We start from the raw sequence: 18,315 nt of genomic DNA, 5'->3' as shown, positions 1-18,315 counted from the left end.
GGTCCAAGAGGCAGGGTGTGGACAGGGAGGGGACAGGGCTTCCCTGCTCCGTGGCATTCAGGAGCTCAGCTGGGAAGATGTGGGTCGGTAGAGGACTCAAGGGCTGCAGCCAAAATCACCCAGAGAGCTGTCCACTCACACGTCTGATGCCTGGGCCGGGACCCTGAGGCTCAGCAGGGCCACACCGTGGGCTGTCCCACGTGCCCCCACATGGCCCTGCGTCTCACAGCACAGTCCGCCGCTGGCTGCTGCAGGGGAGTGTCCCGGAGGCTGCGGTGGAAGCTGCAGAGCCTGGCAAATCCCATGGCGTCACTTGGGCTCAGGACCTGGTCCCCAGGGCGACCCCCAGCCAAGGGGAGGGAATGCAGTCTGTCTCTTTTTTCAAAAAAGTTTTTTATTGCTATTTCCCCCATGCAATTTTGTTTTCTGCTGTCCAGCAGGGTGACCCAGTCACACAGACATGCACCCCTTCTTCTCCCGTGATCAGGCTCCGTTCTAAGGGACTAGACAGAGTCCTTGGGGCTACACAGCAGCATCTCACTGCTCATCCATCCCATGGAGTCTGTCTCTTGATGGAGAGGTGACAGCAGGATGGCTTATGAGGACTTTGAGGTGGCCGAACCCTAACACACCCACATGGTTGGGACGCTTGTGAGGACGAAGCCCACGGCCACGGGGCTGGAGGCCGCGCTGGCCCTGCCCACGGACGGACGGACGGACGGACCGTTAACACATGAGCCTGGAGAGGCCCACCCCTCCCCACACCCACGCCTGCAGGGCGGCCTGGGGTCAGGGGTCAGGACCCCTTTACTCTCCTGGGCAGCAAGAGCCCCTCCTCATCTGGCCCCTGAAGTGCCTGGAGCCTCCTCACTCCCCAGCGAGTGCAGGGACCGCCGGAGCCAGGCAGCCTTCAGGCTGGCAGCTCTTTCGATTTAGTCATCAAAACACATTTCGCATTTACCCAAGGCGTCTGCTCAAACCCGCCTGAAGGAGGTTTCTGTAAAGGCAGAGAGGACAGGGTTTGCGGGCCCCTGGGGCTCTGTTGCGGGAGGCCACTCGGCTCCATGGAAGCCACAGACAAGCGGGGAGCATGAAGGATCTGGTCTGGGCTGCCGCAGGTACCGCCAGGCCTTGAGGCCTCCGATGGACTTGGGCCCTTCATGCCCACCGGCGGGGCTCTGCGCTCCACGTGCACTGTCCCAGCAGGTGGCGCCAGGGCACTGCCCGCAGCCGCCCCGACGCCCGCGGGAAGGGCAGGGGCAGGCGAGGGAGGGGCGACTGGGAGGACGGAGACGGTGGGGGGAGCCCCACACCAGGGCAAGCCTGCGAACAAACGCAGCCTGGGGGGTCTCTCCCCCCACCCTGCCATGGAGCTGGCCCTGAGGACACAGCCTCGTGCTTGTCCTCGGGGCTTCTGACCTGGCGGTGGTCAGGCTGCAGATGAGTGACATCTGGCATTTCTACTGAACGAAACAACAGAACGTATCAGTGTGTGGTCAGGAGAAGTACTGCTTTATGAAGCTTCAGGAGTTGTTTAAAAGTGGGCACGTGTGCACTAGATCACAGCACAGAAATACATCCTACTGTGAGCCACAGTAAGAAACTGAGCTAGTGGAGAAAACTAAATACAGAACCACCACACGACCCAGCAACCCCACTCCTGGGCATATATCCGGACAAAGCGCTCCTTGAAAAAGACACATGCCCCAGCATGCTCATGGCAGCTCTATTCACAACAGCCAAGACATGGAAACAACCCACATGTCCCTCGACAGACGACTGGGTGAGGAAGAAGTGGTATATATACGCAATGGAATACTACTCGGCCGTGAAAAAGGACAGAATAATGCCACCTGCAGCAACATGGATGGAACTAGAGACTCTCATCCTGAGTGAAGTCAGTCAGAAAGAGAAAGACAAATCCCATATGATACCACTCATGTCTGGAATCTAATAGATGGCACAAATGGACCTTTCCACAGAAAAGAAACTCATGGATTCGGAGGACAGACTTGTGGTTGCCAAGAGGGAGGAGGAGGGAGGGGGATGCACTGGGAATCGGGGGTTAATGGATGCAGACTCTCGCCTCTGGAGTGGATAAGCAATGAGACACTGCTGTAGAGCACTGGGAGCTATATCCAGTCACTTGTGATGGAACTTGATGGAGAATAATGTGAGAAAAAGAATATATATAAATAAATGACTGGGTCACTTTGGTGTACAGTAGAAATTGGCAGAACACTGTCAATCAACTACAATGGAAGAAATAAAAACCACAAAGTTGATAAAAAAAAAACTGAGTGGAAGAGACCGTCTATAAAAGGATCTCTGCTGCTTTTGAGGCAGCAGAAGGGTAACCCCCCTACCAAGAGGGGGCCAGGGAAGGGGCGGCACATCGTTGGAGGCAGCATCCCAGAGGAGGGGAGACTGACCGGGGTCTGGAAGGGTGCAGAGGAGGTCACTGGGTGGAGGATGGGCGGAGGGACGGGAAGAGCAAGGGTGAAGAGACAAGTCATTGACAGGTGCAACGGGGCCTCCTCACAGAGTGGAGCAGGCGCCTGCACAGAGGGGCCCAAGGAGACAGGCCTGGACCGGGGGCTGGGAAGGAAAACCACCACCCTAGGGTAGGGTGCAAAGTAGGGGGCTGCGGCGGAGACCCTGCTCACAGAGAAGGTCTTAAGAGTCACTTCCTAAAATGCCCCTCTTCACGCTCCTCCTCCGCTGCTGCTGCTTCACCCAACCTGGAAATTGTTCAAAGCTCTCAGGGCCTCAGGCCTCTTCGGCCCCTTCCTCCCCTCTCCTTCATGATCCTGCCAGACTGTCCTCACCAGCAGAGGAGCCGCTAAAGGGACAGGACCACAGGCACCCGCAAGCCTAAGTCCCGGCCTACACCACAGGGACCGGGCGTGGGCAGGTCGGGGTCGGGACTTGCACCCGGAGGTGATGTGCTCACCGTTAGGGGCTCCGGCAGGCAAAGAAGCTCGTGCTCTAGCGGGTCCGTCAGGAAGAGGGCAATACCCAACTGTCTTTTGTAAGGGACGCCTGAGGAGCTGGCTTCCGTCACAGAATCCAGAATAGAGAAAAAGACCAGGACACCCCCGACCCCCGCCACTGGGGGACAGAACCAGCCACTGCCACGTATGGGCAGCCAGCAGATTCTCCGAACTTGTCAGATTTCAGGCAGACGGAACTTGCCAACTACAACCAAGGAGCGCGAAGTGTTTCCTCTGTTTTGACCTTGGTCAGAAGAAAATACTGAAACACGTCTGCGCTGAAATCTTTTCTCCCTCCCGGGACATGGCAACCCCAGGGCTCGGTGTCAGCCAGCGCGCCCTGACTCCCTGCATTTCAAAACGTGTGTCCACTGGCGGTGTCCCCCGCCCGCCCGACACCCTACACTTGGGGACCTTGGTGCCGGGGGTGGCCAGCCGACTACCCCCAGCTCGCTGTGTCTGGGGACGCCTTCGTCTGTGGGTAGTGTCAGCCAGCCTGGCCTGACTCCCTACTTTTGGGGACGTGTGTCCGTGGGCGGTGTCAGCCAGCCCGCTCCCGACACGCCGGGCTGCAGACACGCAGGACGGGGGCGGACCCCGCGACCAGAGGGGGACACTCTCCAGAGGCCAGAACGGCACTGGCGGCGGGCTGCGCGCCTGCGCACCTCCAATCGCCTCGGGCGTAGCGACGCCTGCGCGGGGGCGTGGCCTCGGACTCCTCGGCTCAGGTCCACTCTCTGCGCCTGCGCAGGACTGGCCGAGGCGCCGGCGGAGTACGCGAGGTGGTGTCGCCGGGCGGAAACGTCATGGGTCGCGCGCCGGGCACGCACGTACCCACGCACGCCCAGGGGAAGCGCTGAGTTCCGGGCGCTCAGGGTCGGCCCCGAGCAGGGGGAAGGGAAGCGCTCTCCGTGTCGGGGCGGGCGGAGGGGCGTGAGGAAAGTCCTACGGTGGCCGCAGAGGGACGTTTCTACGGCTCCCACGCTGGGCCAAACGCCGCCGGGCGCCGGGCGCGGGAGCCCCTGGCCCTTCGGGGCAGCCCCAAGCGGGGACGCTTGAGGGTCCGGGCCGCGCCGTCGGCACCATGCGGCCGCCCTGCTCCCGGAGCCCCGAGGGACAGGCGGCCGCGCGGCTCGGGACGCCGGCGCGGAGAGGGCACCCGGTGAGCGGGCGGGGGTGCCCGGGCGGGGCGCAGGCGGCTCCCGGGGGCGCTGCGCGTCGGCCCTGCCTGCCTCCAGGATCCGGGGCCTGGCAGCCCCCAGAGGCGGGCGCCCGGACTCCGACCTGGAATCCCGTGGCGCAGACGGGTTGCTTGCGCCCAAGTGATGGGAGGATGGCGAGCGGCCCGCCCCCAGCCGCGACCCCGAACCGTGAAGGGAGCACTAACGCCGAAAAGCCATTGGCTGCTGTCAGACCGGGTCTGGCCGAAGCCTGTGGGGAGGGCTGGGCCTGCGGGTAGGGGAGGGTGGACGTGCCCGGCTTCCGGCTCTTCCGCCTCTGGCCAGAGCAGCACGTGGGCGGCCCTTTGCCCTGACCCGTGGCGGAAAGGAAGCTAGCAGGAGCCCCTGTGCAGGTCTCCGGGCTGAAGGCCTTGAGGTGGAGGCAGATGCCCTGGGCAGTGCCTCCCCAAGCCGGTAACCAACTTCGCTGCTCGGTTTTTACACATCGGCTCTGTACTTGCCGTTCTGTGTTTCTCTCTCCACGGTTTCGGCACGCTATAAAGGGCGGTTCCTAGGCCAAACCAGGGAGCCACTTGCTATTTCTCCTTTCCTGGGGTGGCCCAGTCCATTGGGCTCCATGCCCTGTGATGACACCACTGGCCGTGGGCAGTCACCCTTTCTGCCAGGCACAGGCAGCCCCTGCCCTGTTATGCCTGCTTCCTACAGCACCCCTGGGAGTCCAGCACTGTCCACGTCCCGGTTCTGCAGAGCAGGGAGGGTTTCGGGGGTGAGGTGACCTGCCCGAGGTCCCTCCAGGTAAAGGACAGCAGGAGGGTTCGGGCTCCGCAGGGGAGCCCAGAGCCCTGTACCTGCTGCCGGGTTCCCAGCACTTGGCCTGTCAAGTTGCTCAAGAGAATGGCTGTCTGCCCTGTGGGCACCCTCTCCCTCCACCAGTCCTGTGGTGGCTGCCACTCAGGGACTGATTCGCCCTGGATAAAGCAGCCACAGAAGTGCAGGCAGGAATGGGCATCCCAGATAAGAGCCAGACGGTGAGTCCAGGGAAGGGGACTCCCGCCAAGCCTGGGGGGTGGGGAGGGGGAGCTCAGCCAGGGTTTCTACCGGCCTTTCATGCTGAGTTGCTCTTTGGCGTGTTCGTTAAAAAAAGACTAACCCTGGGGGGATGTAAGCAGGTCCCAAGTCTCAGACTCAGTGTCCCCGCAGCCCCCCGGCTGGCTGGTGGCCCGCGCTGACCCGGCTCCTCCCCCTGTCGCTCTCCCTGCAGGCCCACGCCTCCCCCGGCGCTCGGCCTCGGACCCCGGGGCCCGGGCGCTCATGACGCCTATGCCGACCGCCACCCGGACGCCGCCGCCGCGAGCCTGCGCCGCCGCCCAGCCCGATGCCGGTCATGCCGATCCCCCGGCGGGTGCGCTCCTTCCACGGCCCGCACACCACCTGCCTGCACGCGGCCTGCGGGCCCGCGCGCGCCTCGCGCCTGGCCCGCACCAAGTACAACAACTTCGACGTCTACGTGCGGGCGCGCTGGCTCTACGGCTTCATCCGCTTCCTGCTCTACTTCAGCTGCAGCCTCTTCACCGCCGCGCTGTGGGGCGCGCTGGCCGCCCTCTTCTGCCTGCAGTACCTGGGCGTGCGCGTCCTGCTGCGCTTCCAGCTCAAGCTGTCGCTGCTGCTGCTGCTGCTGGGCCGCCGGCGCGTGGACTTCCGCCTCCTGAACGAGCTGCTCATCTACGGCATCCACGTGACCATGCTGCTGGTGGGCGGCCTGGGCTGGTGTTTCATGGTCTTTGTGGACATGTGAGGGCCCGGCCACCTCGCCCTGGGGGGGGCTCTGCTGGGAGCCCCGGGTGCATGCACCTGCTGCAGGTTCTTGAGATGTGGGAGGCCGCCCGTTCCGCCCTTGCCCACAGACACCACCTGGGTGCCTGACCTGGGAGAGGAGAGGGCTGAGGCTTTCTGTGAAGGGACCTTGGCACCTGCCCTCCTTTCTGTGCGTGCTCTCAGGGCAGGACCTCCGGCCACCTGCTTCTGGTTCCAGGCTGCACTTTGCCGAGCTGTGCCAGGGTGGGAGCTGGGGGGGGAGGTCTGGTCTGCACTTGGGGAGCCTGTGTCCCTGTCCCCAATCCAGGACACTGGCATCGCCTCTGGAGGCCCCTGGAAGAGGGGCTGCCCAGGCGCACATCTCGGGAGGGCTGTGACCGCTCCCGGCCCAGCCTTAGGGAAGCGTCAGGCTCCACCAGCAGACGCACCGCACTGCCACCAAGCTCTTCACTCTGCCCCGGGCCACCCGAGCCCTGGCCTAGCCCGCAGACCCTCCGCCATCTGTCACTCTGTGAGGCGCTGGTCGTGAGTCCCAGGCTGGGCTTCAGGGTCACCTCGGTTTGCCTGGCAGGTTCCCAGATCAGGGTCAACCCAGAGGAGTGTGGGGCCTAGGGCCCACCTGTCTGCCTCCTGGGTGGCGGGTCCCAGGGCCCACCTGTCGCCCTCCTGGGTGGGCCTGTTGAGAGTGCCAGCCAGGTGCTGTCATCTCGTCAAGCGTCCGTTTCTGGGGAGGCGGCTCTGTCTTTTTCTGGCTTTGGGGGGCTTTCCATCCCATCCCCTGAGGGAGTGTCCAGGATGGAGACGTGCTTGTCGGAAGCAGATGTCAGAGGTGGCCCGAGGGCACCAGGCTGGACCTCCCAGCGAGGGACTCGGCCGCCCTTGTTCCTGCCTCGGCAGCTGTTAGAATGGAATGAGGGAGTTCCTGCCGAGGCTCAGTGGGTTAGGGATCTGGCGCTGTGAGCAGTGGTGTAGGTTTCAGAGGAGGCTTGGATCCTGCATTGCTGAGGCTGGGGTGTAGGCCAGCTCCAATTCGACCCCTAGCCTGGGAACTTCCATATGCTGCACGTGTGGCCCTAAAAAGAGGCAAAAAAAAGCAAGTTGAACGTGGGCCGGAAAAGAGCAAGTGGCCCAGAGGGCTTCTGCTTGCGGAGAGAACACGCCGGAGGGCCGGTGCTTGCCCAGACCCTCCCCCTGGCCTCTGCCCAGTGGGGCGTCGCGGGCAAGTGAGAGGGACTCTGAGTAACTATGTTGGGGCACCAGCCAGAGGCAGGACTTAGGGCCCCAAATTGAGGGTGACACCTCAAATTGTCCCCACAACCCCTGGGCACGGGCGGTGGCCCCTGCAGCCCTGCCTGGCCTGCCAGCCCAGCAGCCAGGGGCAGCTGGCAGAACCATTACGTGCCCCCCCGCGAGGCAAACCCGAATCAGGTAGAGAGCAGAAAAGTACTCGGCTGTGCGCCAAGCCCTTGACTCCGTAGCCAGCTTCGGGCTGACGCGGCCACGCGCGGTCCGGGCAGCTCCTGGAGGCAGAGGGAGCGAGTCCGCCTGACTTGCGTGGGTGGCGGGCAAGGAGCCGGCCCGCGCGGAAACTCTTCTCAGTGCTGCAGAGAGTCATTTGCACTGGATCACGCTGCTCCTGTAAAGCTTTGTCTTGTGTTCATTGGCGGACATTACCCGGGTCCACCGAGGCCGCCCGCGGGGGTGTGGGTGCAGGGCTGGGTGTCGGGGCCTCAGCAGCGCAGATGCAGAGCTGCTCCCTGTCGTGAGTGCCTGTGAAATCCTTTATGAAATGAGCCACCTGCATTAAACTTATTTTTTTAACACCTTGATGGCGTGATGGCTTAAAGCTCAAAACGTCAGGATTTCCCGTCGTGGCGCAGTGGTTAACGAATCTGACTAGGAACCATGGGGTTGCGGGTTCGATCCCTGGCCTCGCTCCGTGGGTTAAGGATCCGGCGTGGCCGTGAGCTGTGGTGTAGGTCGCAGACACGGCTTGGATCTGGCATTGCTGTGGCTCTGGTGTAGGCTGGCGTCTACAGCTCCGATTCGACCCCTAACGTGGGAACCTCCATGTGCCGTGGCAGCGGCCCTAGAAAAGGCAAAAAGACAAAAAAAAAAAAACTCAAAACGTTTATTCCTCTTCTCCAGGAACTAACCTGCCAACACCGCCACAGGGCCGTTTCTCGTGAGTGAGATTGCCACCTGCCACGCAGGAGGCGTGAGTGTGATGGGCTGCAGGGGCCCAGCCAGGCCTTGGGGCCAGGGTTCCACCACCTGAGCCTGTGTGTCCTGAGGTTTTGGCTGGGGTGGCCCGGGAATTTGTCAGCACTGGCCGAGGGCCCTGGTGCGGGCTGGATTGAGTGCACAGGTAAGCGCCTGTCGCCGTGGGAGAGGGCGGATGGCGGTACGTGGGCCCGTCCGGACAGGACTCAGTTCCAGGGGAGACACTTCGGCACAGGAGGAAAAGGGACACAGGCCGAAGTTATAGTTCGTGTTTCACCAAAGAGCCGCTTGAAGAACGAGAGACACGACCTCATTCAGCGTCTTTATTTTCATAAAGGCTTCCCGGCTTCTGGGCAGGGGCACTCACGTTCCTCTCACTTTAAGGACCTGTCCCCACGCGGGGCTGAGGGTGACGTCCTTCCACGCGGCCATGGGGACCAGAACGCGCCCTTGGAAGGCGAGCCTGGCTGCTGCCTTTGGAATCTTGTGGAACTAAATGTTTCAGAGGGAAACAACCCAAGTCTGGGAGTTCTCTGATGGCCGAGCGGGTCGAGGCTCCTGCCTTCTCACCGCTGTGGCTCTGGTTGCCGCTGTGCGGCTTAGGTTCAATCCCTGGCCCAGGAATTCCCACGTAGCGCCTCTGTGGCAAAAACAAACAAACAAACACCTAAACCAAAAAAGAGAACCTGAAATAAACATTGCAACTCTCATTAAAAAAAAAAGTCCTTTTGGGGTTTAGCTTTCGATGGCAGAGTTGGTAAAATCCTTGTGAAAGCCTGGGGCCCCCCACCCCCCAAGCAGCGAGGACCCTTGGGTGTTGCATTTTGTCTGACAAGGCCTTCGAGGCTCAGGTGGGCGCACTGCTTCCCAGGCGGCCCCCTTGTCCCCAGACCTGGGCCTGGGGTCTTCACTTCTCACGGGCTCCAGGCGATGTGGGGAAGGTGGATCCAGGCACAGGAGTGAACCAAACGTGAGACCACCCGCGGGCACGCTGGCTGCACTGGCAGCAGGTGGCAGTGGCTGGCACTGTCCCAGACTTGTCCTCACCATGCCGGAACCTCGGGGATGCCCGCTTCCTGCCTCTTCCACAGGCCCCCTCGCATGGCCTCTCCTGGTTTGGGGCAAGTGGCAGTGTTGCCATCGGCAGGTCTCTGGGCCGGTGCTGTGCGGTGGGGGTGCTGTCTGCACTGTGGGGCGGGCGCTGCCAGCCCCGTGGGGCCCTGAGTGCAGGAGCCGGGGCTGCCAGGCTGGGCGGCTGGGGTTGGGTCTGACCCCCCCTCCCCCAGGGCTCTGGGTTGCCCTCCTGGACCATGCACTACACCTGCCAGGTGCTAATGGGGTTTCTAGTACCGCGAGCCTGTGGGAGCTGAGGGGCTGGGGAGGGGCTGGGGCCTTCCTGCTGGGCCCCAATCCTCTGGCCAAATTTACCCGACGACCCCCGGGGGGCAGTCACCATTTTCAAAGAGCACGTGCTGAGCCGGCTGCCGCGGGAAGGCAGAGGCTGTGTGGGTGTGCAGTGCTCCGGTCACCTGCTCGGGTGCTGTCCAGGAGGGGTCCCCGGACCCCTGGGTGCCGCAGGTCGGGAGCTGGCTGTGTCCACCCTGTGTCCCAGGGGAGCTGTGCCTCTGCTGGGAGGGGAGGCGGCCCCTAGACAGCGGTGATTTGGGAGGGGGGGGCGGCAGCACAGCGGCCACAGAGCAGGAGGCTGGCCCAGGGCGGGCGGGGGGGCAGTGCCCGTGGGGGCGGGGGGCGAGGTCTGGCAGGAGGATGGGCAGGTTTGCACGGAGATCCCTGGCGGGAGCGGAGTATCTGGAGGGCAGCAGGTGTCAAGGCGGAGGTCAGGAGGTCAGGGCCGGGGCAGAAGCCGCCGCCGCCGCTAAAGCTGCAGCCAGAGGAGGGAGTGGTGGAGGAGGGCCGAGGGGCTTCCGTCTAACAAAGAGCAGGGGTGGAGTCGTGCTTTCTTCACACCAGGTGCTGGCAGCCCCTCGGACGCCAAGCCCAGGAGCCAGGCTGCCTTTCCAGCCTGTCCCTCTGCTGAGCGACCCCAGCCAGGGGGAGGCAGCCCACAGTGGGAGGGAGGCCGCGGCAAGAAGGGGAGTTTCCAGAAGCCAGATGCTTATTTGCTGTCCAGGCCCCGGCCCCCGGCAGAGGTGGACAGGGGGCCAGTACCCGATGTCCTCTTTGTCCCTGCAGCCTGCAGCCACCTCTGGCAGCCCCGGGACGAGATGGTGCCTCCAGGGGCCGTCAGACCCTGCGTGGTTCCCCCCCCACGCCGACTCCCCGGGGGGCCGGCCCTGCGGAGGGGGGGCAGCCTCACCCAGGCGGGCGGGTGGCTGGGGCAGGCGCGGCCCAGCTCTGGACCGGAGCGTGACCCCCAGGCCGCTGCGGAGGAAGGGCCATCCCCCAGGACCCGCCCGCTGCGGATGTTGGCGTTCCTGACCTTGAGAGGTCCCTGTCCCTGCGGCGCCTGATTGGACGAGGGAGGGTGGCAGGCGCTGGCTCCGTGCTGACTCAGCGCCTTCAGGAGGGAGCCGCTTCCTTCCCTGCGCGCAGGCCGGCCGCCGGCTTCTCCGTCTTCGGTGTTGTCTGGAAGGGCCCTCTCTTCCGGGAAGGCCCTTCCTCTCACTCTCTCACTCCCAGGAGGCCCGGCTCCTGCAGGAGCCACTTTCCAGAAAATCCCCAGTCGTCTGACAGCTCCCCGAAGGGAGCCCCTCACCCCCCGCCCCCCGCCACCAGCATCTTTGCCCGGGAGGGGACAGGGCGACATGGGAGCAGCGGGAGCAGCTGATTCAGCGCTCGTGGGCCTGCCCCTCCCCCAGCCCCCGCCGGGCAGCATGCCCAGGCAGGCTGGCAGCTGTGGCACACAGGGCCTCTGGCAGGATTGCTGTGGCTCTCGCTGTGTGGCCTGCACTGCGCCTGGGGGGTGGCGGGCTGACGCTGGGAGGGCCTGCGCGGGCGGGCGGGCTGCCAGGCGCCCTGGTGCGGTGGCATCCACGGCCTGATGCAGGAGAGGCCACTGCGGTCCCAGAAATCAGCCTGTCCCAAACCAGGAGGTGGCGGACAACCACCCCCGGCCTCGTGTGGTCTCCCAGGAGCCCAGGTCGGGAGAATTCCACAGCTGCTGGCTGGTCAAGCCACCTACCAGCCTGATTGAGGTGACCTGGAGCCCTGGGGTGGGAACAGGCTGAAAGGGGCAGGCGCTGCTACTGGTGGGGACCAGCCAGCTGATGAGAGCAGCCGGGGCCAAATGGGGCAGAACGAGAGGCAGGACCCCTAAGGACCCAGAGTGGCAGGTGGCCCGGGCGGACCCTGGGGCAGACCCTGAGCCCAGGCAGGAGGATGCCGGCTCTGTCCGCCACGAGGACCCCGTAGGCATGTGTGACGGAGATGTGGGACCGTCCTCGGGTCCCCAGCCCAGGGAGGGCCACCGGGGGCGGGGGGGGGGGGGCGAGCATCGGGGAGGCACAGCCTGGAGGCGGGGCCTGGGCAGCCACCCCAGATCACCCCTCTGGGCCCAGCAGTCCTGTGGGCCCTGCAGTCCTGTGCCACCTGCTGTGGTCGGTGGCTCCGTCAGCGAACGTCTCCGGACAAAGCCCCAGAGACCGATGCGAGTGTCTGAAGAGTCCAGGCCATGTTCCCATCAGCCGCATGGGACCCTTGCTCCCTGCGGGACGAGGCCGGCCCTCCTCCTGCCTCCTTAGACCCTTAATGACCAGTCCTGGCTGAAAAGCCGCGTGACCGGTGCCGCAGAATCCATCAGTCCAGGCTCGTCCCTGGGAGGAGGTATGTCCCCTGCTGAGGGCTGGGGGGCACGGCCTGGGCTCCCAGGAGGCTGGCGGGGCTACGGGCCCTTCCCTCCTGGGGGACCCGGAAGTCGGCTGTCCTTCCGCAGCGAATGCCACCTCCCTGGGCAGGGTGCGGTGACCCTCCTGGTAGGAACACCGGCTGCCCTGGTGAGGGATTCACGCCTCTGCCCAAGGTTCACCTGTGGGGATCACTTTGCAGAACCAAGGGGGCCTCTGTGGCCGGAGGGGGCTGCGGGCGGCCCTGCGGTGACGTCACTCTGGGCTTCGCGTCTGAATGCTGTTCCATCCCCACCGCGACAGATGCTAACGCGAGTTCGTTGTGTGTTTCTCAAGTCGTGACCCTGTTTTTGGGCTCCCTCCGTGCATAAAAGCACCGCGGCAAACACGCTTATCTGCACCCGGGGGCCGAGTCAGCCTGTCCCGAGCAGACAGGTCCCTGAGGTGAGTTTCGGAGCGGCCGTGGCCCTGTTCGTCCCTGCACCCCTCCCCGTGCTGGGCGGCTGGGTGGTGCGTGCGTGTGTGCGCGAGTGTGTGTTTGTGCACGTGAACACATCTGAGGGCGTCTTCCCTTTTGAGTCCTGCCCTGCTCACGGGGCTCCGGGCAGGGCGGGTGGGCAGTCCCGGCCCTGCCACCCTCTGGGCCCCGGGCTCCCTTGTCGGTGCTCCTGGGCAACAGGAGGCCCCTGACGGCCCTGGTCCCCGCGCTCCTGCCCAGGAGGCAGTGGCCGTGCAAAGGCCCCACTTCCCACCGGGCTCAGCCGGCCGCCAGCCGAGCTGGTTCACACGAGGACGGGGCTGGTGCCCTGCCCACAGCTGCTCCTCGGGCGAGATAAGGGAGAGGAAACGGAATCTGGACTCCCAGCCCGGGCGGCAGGGTTGCTGGGCGGCTGGGCCCGGAGCCGGTGGGGAGGGCCGTGGGAGTACAGCCCAAGGCCAGTGCTTCCTGGCGGGTGGGAGCTGCAGGGAGGGGGTGCCGCGGGCTCACCACGCGCCCTGCCACCCAGATGGCCCGGCGGCCGTGCTCTCTGGGATATGGTGCGGGCGCTCTGCCTCGGGACGGGTCTTTGGCCCCGGTCTCGACCTCAGGGGCACTTCCTGGGCAGGGGGGCACAGCCTGTGGCAGGATGTCGGACCTGTCACGGAGACCTGGCATCCTGCACAGAGCTGTCTAGGGAAGGGGAGTGAGTGGAGGGGTTGTTGTCTCAGCGCTTTCGGGGCAGAATATCCCGGAGCTGCTGGCTCATACACGGCCAACATCTGTTTCTCACAGTCGTGGAGGCTGCAGGTCCAAGGTCCTGGGGCCGCAGATGAGGTGTCGGGGCGACGGTGGGGTGCAGCTTCTGTGAGCTCACGGCGGAAGGGCAAGGCACCCTCTGCGGCCTCCTTCATAAGGACACGAGATGACCTCCCGCTACCTTCCCGGAGGTTAGGGTTCAACAGATGAACCTGGGAGCCACACCCACATTCAGATGGCAGCGTGTCCTTTGTGTGGACGCCCTCCAGTTTCCGAACATGGTGTCCAGGGTCACTCAAGGCCATCGTGAGCTGGGTCTCCCTCCACAAGTGGCCACGGGCGTCCTGAGTGCTGAGTTCTTCCTGGAAAGGCTGAGCCGCTGTTTAGGACTGGGCCCCGTAAGTCCTTCTACTCGTCTCACCTGGGTGTCTCTAGCTGCTGCTGCTGCGGAAGACTTTCCCCGTCCTGTGTGCATCCTGTCCGCTGCCTCCTTCCTCCTGGCAGCATGTGCCCAGCTCTCACCCGCACCCCACAAAGGCACTCACTGTCCCCCACACTGCGGCGGCCGCCCTGCGTGAGTCGGCCAGGCCCTGCTGCCCCTCCTGCAAGGAGGGTCAGCACCACAGCCGCCCGGCCCTCAGCCTTCTTGGGAGCAGGCGGCAGCAGCTGCCTAACAGCTGCACTAAATGTTAGAGGGAAATTTAGGACAAACGAGGAAGAAGATTGGAGCATCCGATTTAAACTGAGGGGAGGCATCCAGAAGCCAAAACGGTGCTGCCCTAATTCACGCGCAGAGCGAGCCACGGGTTTGCAGCCTCTGACAGGAAACCAAAATACTCACCCAGTTTCCTACTGTGCGAGGGATCCAGACTCACCTGACAAGGAGCCTGCAGACGTCCCCTAACCTCTGCGGGGCGGCCTCAGCCAGCCCAGGACACACCGCAGACGCCCTCGGGCCGCAGGGTCGGAGGCTCACGTGTGCTGGACTGGCCGGAGCGTCTGCCCTGCAGGCCGGGTTGAGGCCGGGAGGGCGTGTGGGAGGAGCCAGAAGCACCTGGGCAGACAGGTGCCCTGCCTGCAGCTCCAGCTCCAGCCCCAGCCCAAAGCCCAGCGTTCCTGGGCCCTCGCACCCCAGTCATGGGTGGGCTCTCGGCCCAGGCCCCCAGCTGGAGAAGATGGTCCCGTGGGAGCAGAGCCTGTCCCCAGGGAAGGGCTTTGGGGGAGGGGTCTGGGGGAGGACCTGAGGTGAGCAGGCCTTATCTCAGAGCTGCCTTCAGCCACCTAAAGCCCCTAGATGAGGACCCCACCCTCGGTGGGACCGCCAGGCCCAGCTGGCTGGCGGGGGCTGATCTGCAGAAAGTGAGTGGCGGTGGCGGTGGCGGTGGCGTTGGCCGGGGCGGGGGGGGCTCTGGCTCCCCCTCCCCACCATGGACCGGGCTCTGAGCGGCCACTCCCGCTGGCCTCGTCTCGGCCTCCAATGCTGACACAGGGTCGGTGCTGGGCGGAGTGTGGGAACCTCCGGTTTCCGGAGCCCCTCGGAGCCTCAACCACAGACCCGCAGGAAGACCCCGAGAGGGATGTGCATTCAGCCCCGTCCATGAGGCAAGGGGACAGGAGGAAACAACTCCCTCTGCCCGGGGTCGGGGCGAAGTGGATTATGTGAAAAGGGCTTCTAAACCCAGCTCCGGTTCACCCTTCCACTACGAGCGTGTAAAATGCCGGCGGCGGGGAAGGAGCTCCTGCTGCGGCACAGCGCTCACAAACCCGACCAGACTCCATGAGGACACAGGTTCGATCTCTGGCTTCACGCTATGGGTTAAGGAGCCGGCGTTGCCGTGAGCTGTGGTGTAGGTCACAGACGCAGCTCAGATCCATCGCTGCTGTGGTGTAGACCGGCAGCCGCATCTCCAATTCGACCTCCATATGCCGCACGTGCGGCCCCAAAAAGACAAAATACAAAAAAGTCCGGCAGAGGGTGGAGTTCCCAAGTGGCCTAGTGGTTAAGGACTTGGCGTCGTTACTGCTTTGGCTTGGGTTCAGTCCCTAGCCCCCATGTCCAGGGGGTCCCTCCCACTGTGGAGACTAAAGGGGGGCAGCCAGGTGAGCCATCAAGAAGAAAGTCACCGTCCCCTGGGGTCGACACCTGTTTCCACCTGCCTGCTGCCTGGACTCAGGCAAGCCCCCCACCCCAAAAGCCAAGGGTCACTTGGGTGGGGGAGCAGGGAAGGTTCCCCCATGGCAGGGGCATGGCGCCAGGCCCTTCACCCTCAGCCTCCTTGCTCTGGCGCCGACATGCAGCTCCCTGCTTCTCAGGACCCAGGAAACGTACGAGAGCCTCGGCCCTTCCCTGATCCCTGAGCCCGAGGACAGAGGCGGAGGAGGAGGAGCCACGCTGGGGTGACCTCGGGCTCCCCGCTTCCCACTGGGCCTTGGCACCTCCCGCCAGGCCCCCCACCTCCCCAGAGGCCACAGGGCCTGGGCACAGAGCCCCTCCATGCCCGTCTCCCGGGCTCGGGCTGTGCTGGGAGTGGACCCAGCGGCTCTGACCAAACATTCACCTTCCCTACCAGGCGGGTCGGAACCAGGCAGAACCAGCCCCTTCCCCGCTCGCCTGTTCCTCGAGACAGCCGGGCACCTCCTCTCGGGGCCCCGCATCCCATTTTGTTTTGCCTGTGGGAAGCACGCGGAACCTAAGATGCACCTGTGTCACCACTTTGAGCGCAGAGCTCAGCGGCCTCGGGCCAGTCCCTCTGGTGTAACCATCACCGCACCCACCTCTGAGATTCGCTCATTTCCCAATCCGAAGCTCTGTCCCCATTAAACACCCGCTCCCCCCCCCCACCTCAGCCCCGGCATAAATAAATAAATAAACCTCCACCGATGTCGCACGAAGGTTCCAGTTTTCCTCGGGGCTCCCCAGCCCTGGTTATTTTGGTTTTTGTTTTTTAAATTCTAGCCACCCGGTGGATGAAGCACTGTCTCGCTATGTGCGTGGCTCTTCTTAGCCCACGAGGTTTTGGGGTCTGTAAACCATCCGTGGACAGCAGCCCTGGCTGGCCGCGTTCTCTCCCAGATCCGAGGGACGACTCCCAGGCCAGCACGAGGCAGGAGTTCCAGGAGGACGGGAGGTCCCGTGGCTACCTGGCCGTGGGTGTGCGGGCCTGCTCGCCGCCCCCAACCAGGGCGAGGGGGCCTTGCTGGCAGCCCTCCAGGCTGTCGGAGCCCTCGCTGTGCGCTCTGAGCAAGACCTTATCCACATCCTGGGGTTAATTAAACCACCCGCTCACAGGCGCAGACGTCAGGCTGCAGAGGGCTGCAAGGAGGGGCCCAGCGCGGGGAGAGCCAGCCGGGGGGTCACAATGACTTCCCCGAGGACCCAGGGGGACCACCGGGCCTGAAGGATGAACCAACCCGAGTTGACATGCAGAGGGGAATCGCAGGTGCAAAGTCCCTGTGGCAGGGGGACAGAGGACAGAGTGGGAGCATGCGGGTGGGTGCGTGGGGAGAGGACCAAGGCTGGGGAATAGGTAGAGGCCAGCGGCTCAGGACCGGTGGGACGTCCCTGAGCACAGAAGGGGCACAGAGTGAGGCCCCGGCCAGCCCTCCTCTCCACTCCATCTGCCCCTCCCCCTCTCTGCCCGCAGCTTGTCCCTGGGCATCAGCCCCGTCCCCAGTGCCCAGTCCCCCGTCTGCAGGACAACCGACTTTTCTATCGGACACACAGGAGTTTAACGGGCCCCCACGTGGGGTCCACTTGTCACCTGCCCAGGAACCTGGACTGGCTGGGGGCTGGAACCCCAGGAGTCCGGCCCCAGAGTCCCTGCAGGACGAGCTTGGTCCCAGTTCTGGTGGGGGGGGGGGTGCTCCCAACGCAGGCTTTGCGGGGAGTGACAGGCGCCCGGTGGGCAGAACCCAGTGCTTCTGGGGACTGCAGGCCATGCCGGGCTTCAGAGTGAGCTTGGCAGAGACACAGAGGAGAGCCAGCAGTGCCCAGGGAGGTGCCCTGTGGCCCAAGGCACCCCGAGGGGGCAGAGGGACGCCACGGGGAAGAGGGCGTGGCCCTTCCTGGGTGGCGTTCTCACTGATTCTCCAGAATAACTGCCACAGCACAGTAACGGCGGGAGGGGGTTAACGTACACACACGACTATTTATAAAACAGTTAACCAGCGTGGCGTTCCCGTCGTGGTGCAACAGAAACAACTCCAACTAGGAACCATGAGGTTGCGGGTTCGCTCCCTGGCCTCCCTCAGTGGGTTAAATATCTGGCGTTGCCATGAGCTGTGGTGTAGGTCACAGACGTAGCTCGGATCCCATGTTGCTGTGGCCGTGGTGGAGGCCGGCAGCTGTGGCTCCGAGTCAACCCCTATCCTGGGAACCTCCATATGCCACAGGTACAGCTCAAAAAAAAGCAAATGAATGAATGAATAAATAAATAAATAAAACGATGGCAAATGGCATTAGGAAGGGCGGCCAGGGGACCAGGAGGGCCTCCTGGCAGCCGGGGCACCCACTCCAGGAGGTCGGACTGCCAGGCCCTTTGCTGGAGGATCTGGGGGCCCTTCGAACTCATAAGCCCCAGCCAGCACCTTCCCACTTTCTTGGCCCTGGGGCCCGAATCAGCGGGCAAGGCGTCCCTGCGGGCCAGTGGGCAATGGGATGGCCAGGCTCTGCCAGGAACACAAGGAGAGGTGGTTTCCTCGGGAGGGCAGGCTGGGGGCCGTGAGGTGATGCTCAAGGTTAGCCGGCTGCGGCTGCTCGGAGAAGTGCCTGCCTGACGGCCTGGGCTGGACTTTGGCTGGAGGGTGGCCTGGGCCCTGGGGTCCCTGCCCTCCGTCCTGGGTGAGCAGCCCCTGCTCCCCTCCAAGTCTCAGCAGGCTCCGCCTGGAGGACTGGCAGACTTTCTGGGGGGGCTCCTGGGGTAGGTGGCAGGATTGGGTCAGTTTTGTTCCCATCTTAAGAGGCGGTAGCTTCAGGGACCCCTGAGCCGGGGACGGGGGGTGGGGTGGCAGAAACCCGGCTGAAATGGAAGGCCTGACTTCTGCGAGTCTGGGGGAGGGCGGGG

At 64.1% G+C, this 18,315-nt stretch overlaps 2 protein-coding genes and 1 long non-coding RNA gene across 8 annotated transcripts; 2 read left to right on the top strand and 1 right to left on the bottom strand.

Annotated features, from left to right (window-relative positions):
- Positions 1–4,025: 4,025 nt before the first annotated feature.
- Positions 4,026–7,818, top strand: TMEM250 (transmembrane protein 250). 2 transcript variants are annotated; one of them, XM_047768917.1, is made up of 2 exons: positions 4,026–4,155; positions 5,436–7,818. In XM_047768917.1, the coding sequence occupies exon 2, from the start codon at positions 5,550–5,552 to the stop codon at positions 5,967–5,969; it is 420 nt and encodes a 139-aa protein (XP_047624873.1). In that variant the 5' UTR covers positions 4,026–4,155; positions 5,436–5,549; the 3' UTR covers positions 5,970–7,818. The 2 variants fall into 2 exon arrangements, with proteins under 2 accessions (XP_047624873.1, XP_047624872.1); XM_047768916.1 differs by lacking the exon at positions 4,026–4,155 and adding an exon at positions 4,510–5,202.
- Positions 7,819–8,893: 1,075 nt separating this feature from the next.
- Positions 8,894–11,049, bottom strand: LOC125120526 (translation initiation factor IF-2-like). 4 transcript variants are annotated; one of them, XR_007133334.1, is made up of 2 exons: positions 9,666–11,049; positions 8,894–9,323 (listed from the first exon to the last, which is right to left on the bottom strand). XR_007133334.1 is itself a non-coding variant. In XM_047768914.1 (2 exons), exons 1-2 carry the CDS (start codon positions 11,046–11,048, stop codon positions 9,860–9,862), a joined length of 678 nt encoding a protein of 225 aa, XP_047624870.1. In that variant the 5' UTR covers position 11,049; the 3' UTR covers positions 8,894–9,859. The 4 variants fall into 4 exon arrangements, 2 of the variants coding, with proteins under 2 accessions (XP_047624870.1, XP_047624871.1); XR_007133335.1 differs by having other exon boundaries at positions 8,894–10,094; positions 10,653–10,715; XM_047768914.1 differs by having other exon boundaries at positions 8,894–10,141; positions 10,653–11,049.
- Positions 11,021–15,075, top strand: LOC125120527 (uncharacterized). 2 transcript variants are annotated; one of them, XR_007133337.1, is made up of 3 exons: positions 11,021–11,367; positions 12,352–12,459; positions 13,289–15,075. It is a non-coding gene; the product is annotated as an uncharacterized LOC125120527 (long non-coding RNA). The 2 variants fall into 2 exon arrangements; XR_007133336.1 differs by having other exon boundaries at positions 11,021–11,995.
- The last annotated feature ends 3,240 nt before the right edge of the window (positions 15,076–18,315 follow it).

The sequence above is a fragment of the Phacochoerus africanus genome, chromosome 2 (genome assembly GCF_016906955.1).
Source record: "Phacochoerus africanus isolate WHEZ1 chromosome 2, ROS_Pafr_v1, whole genome shotgun sequence".
Taxonomy (NCBI): Eukaryota; Metazoa; Chordata; class Mammalia; order Artiodactyla; family Suidae; genus Phacochoerus; species Phacochoerus africanus.
The sequence above is the reverse complement of the archived record's forward strand: the minus strand, read 5'-3'. Positions and strand labels throughout refer to the sequence as shown.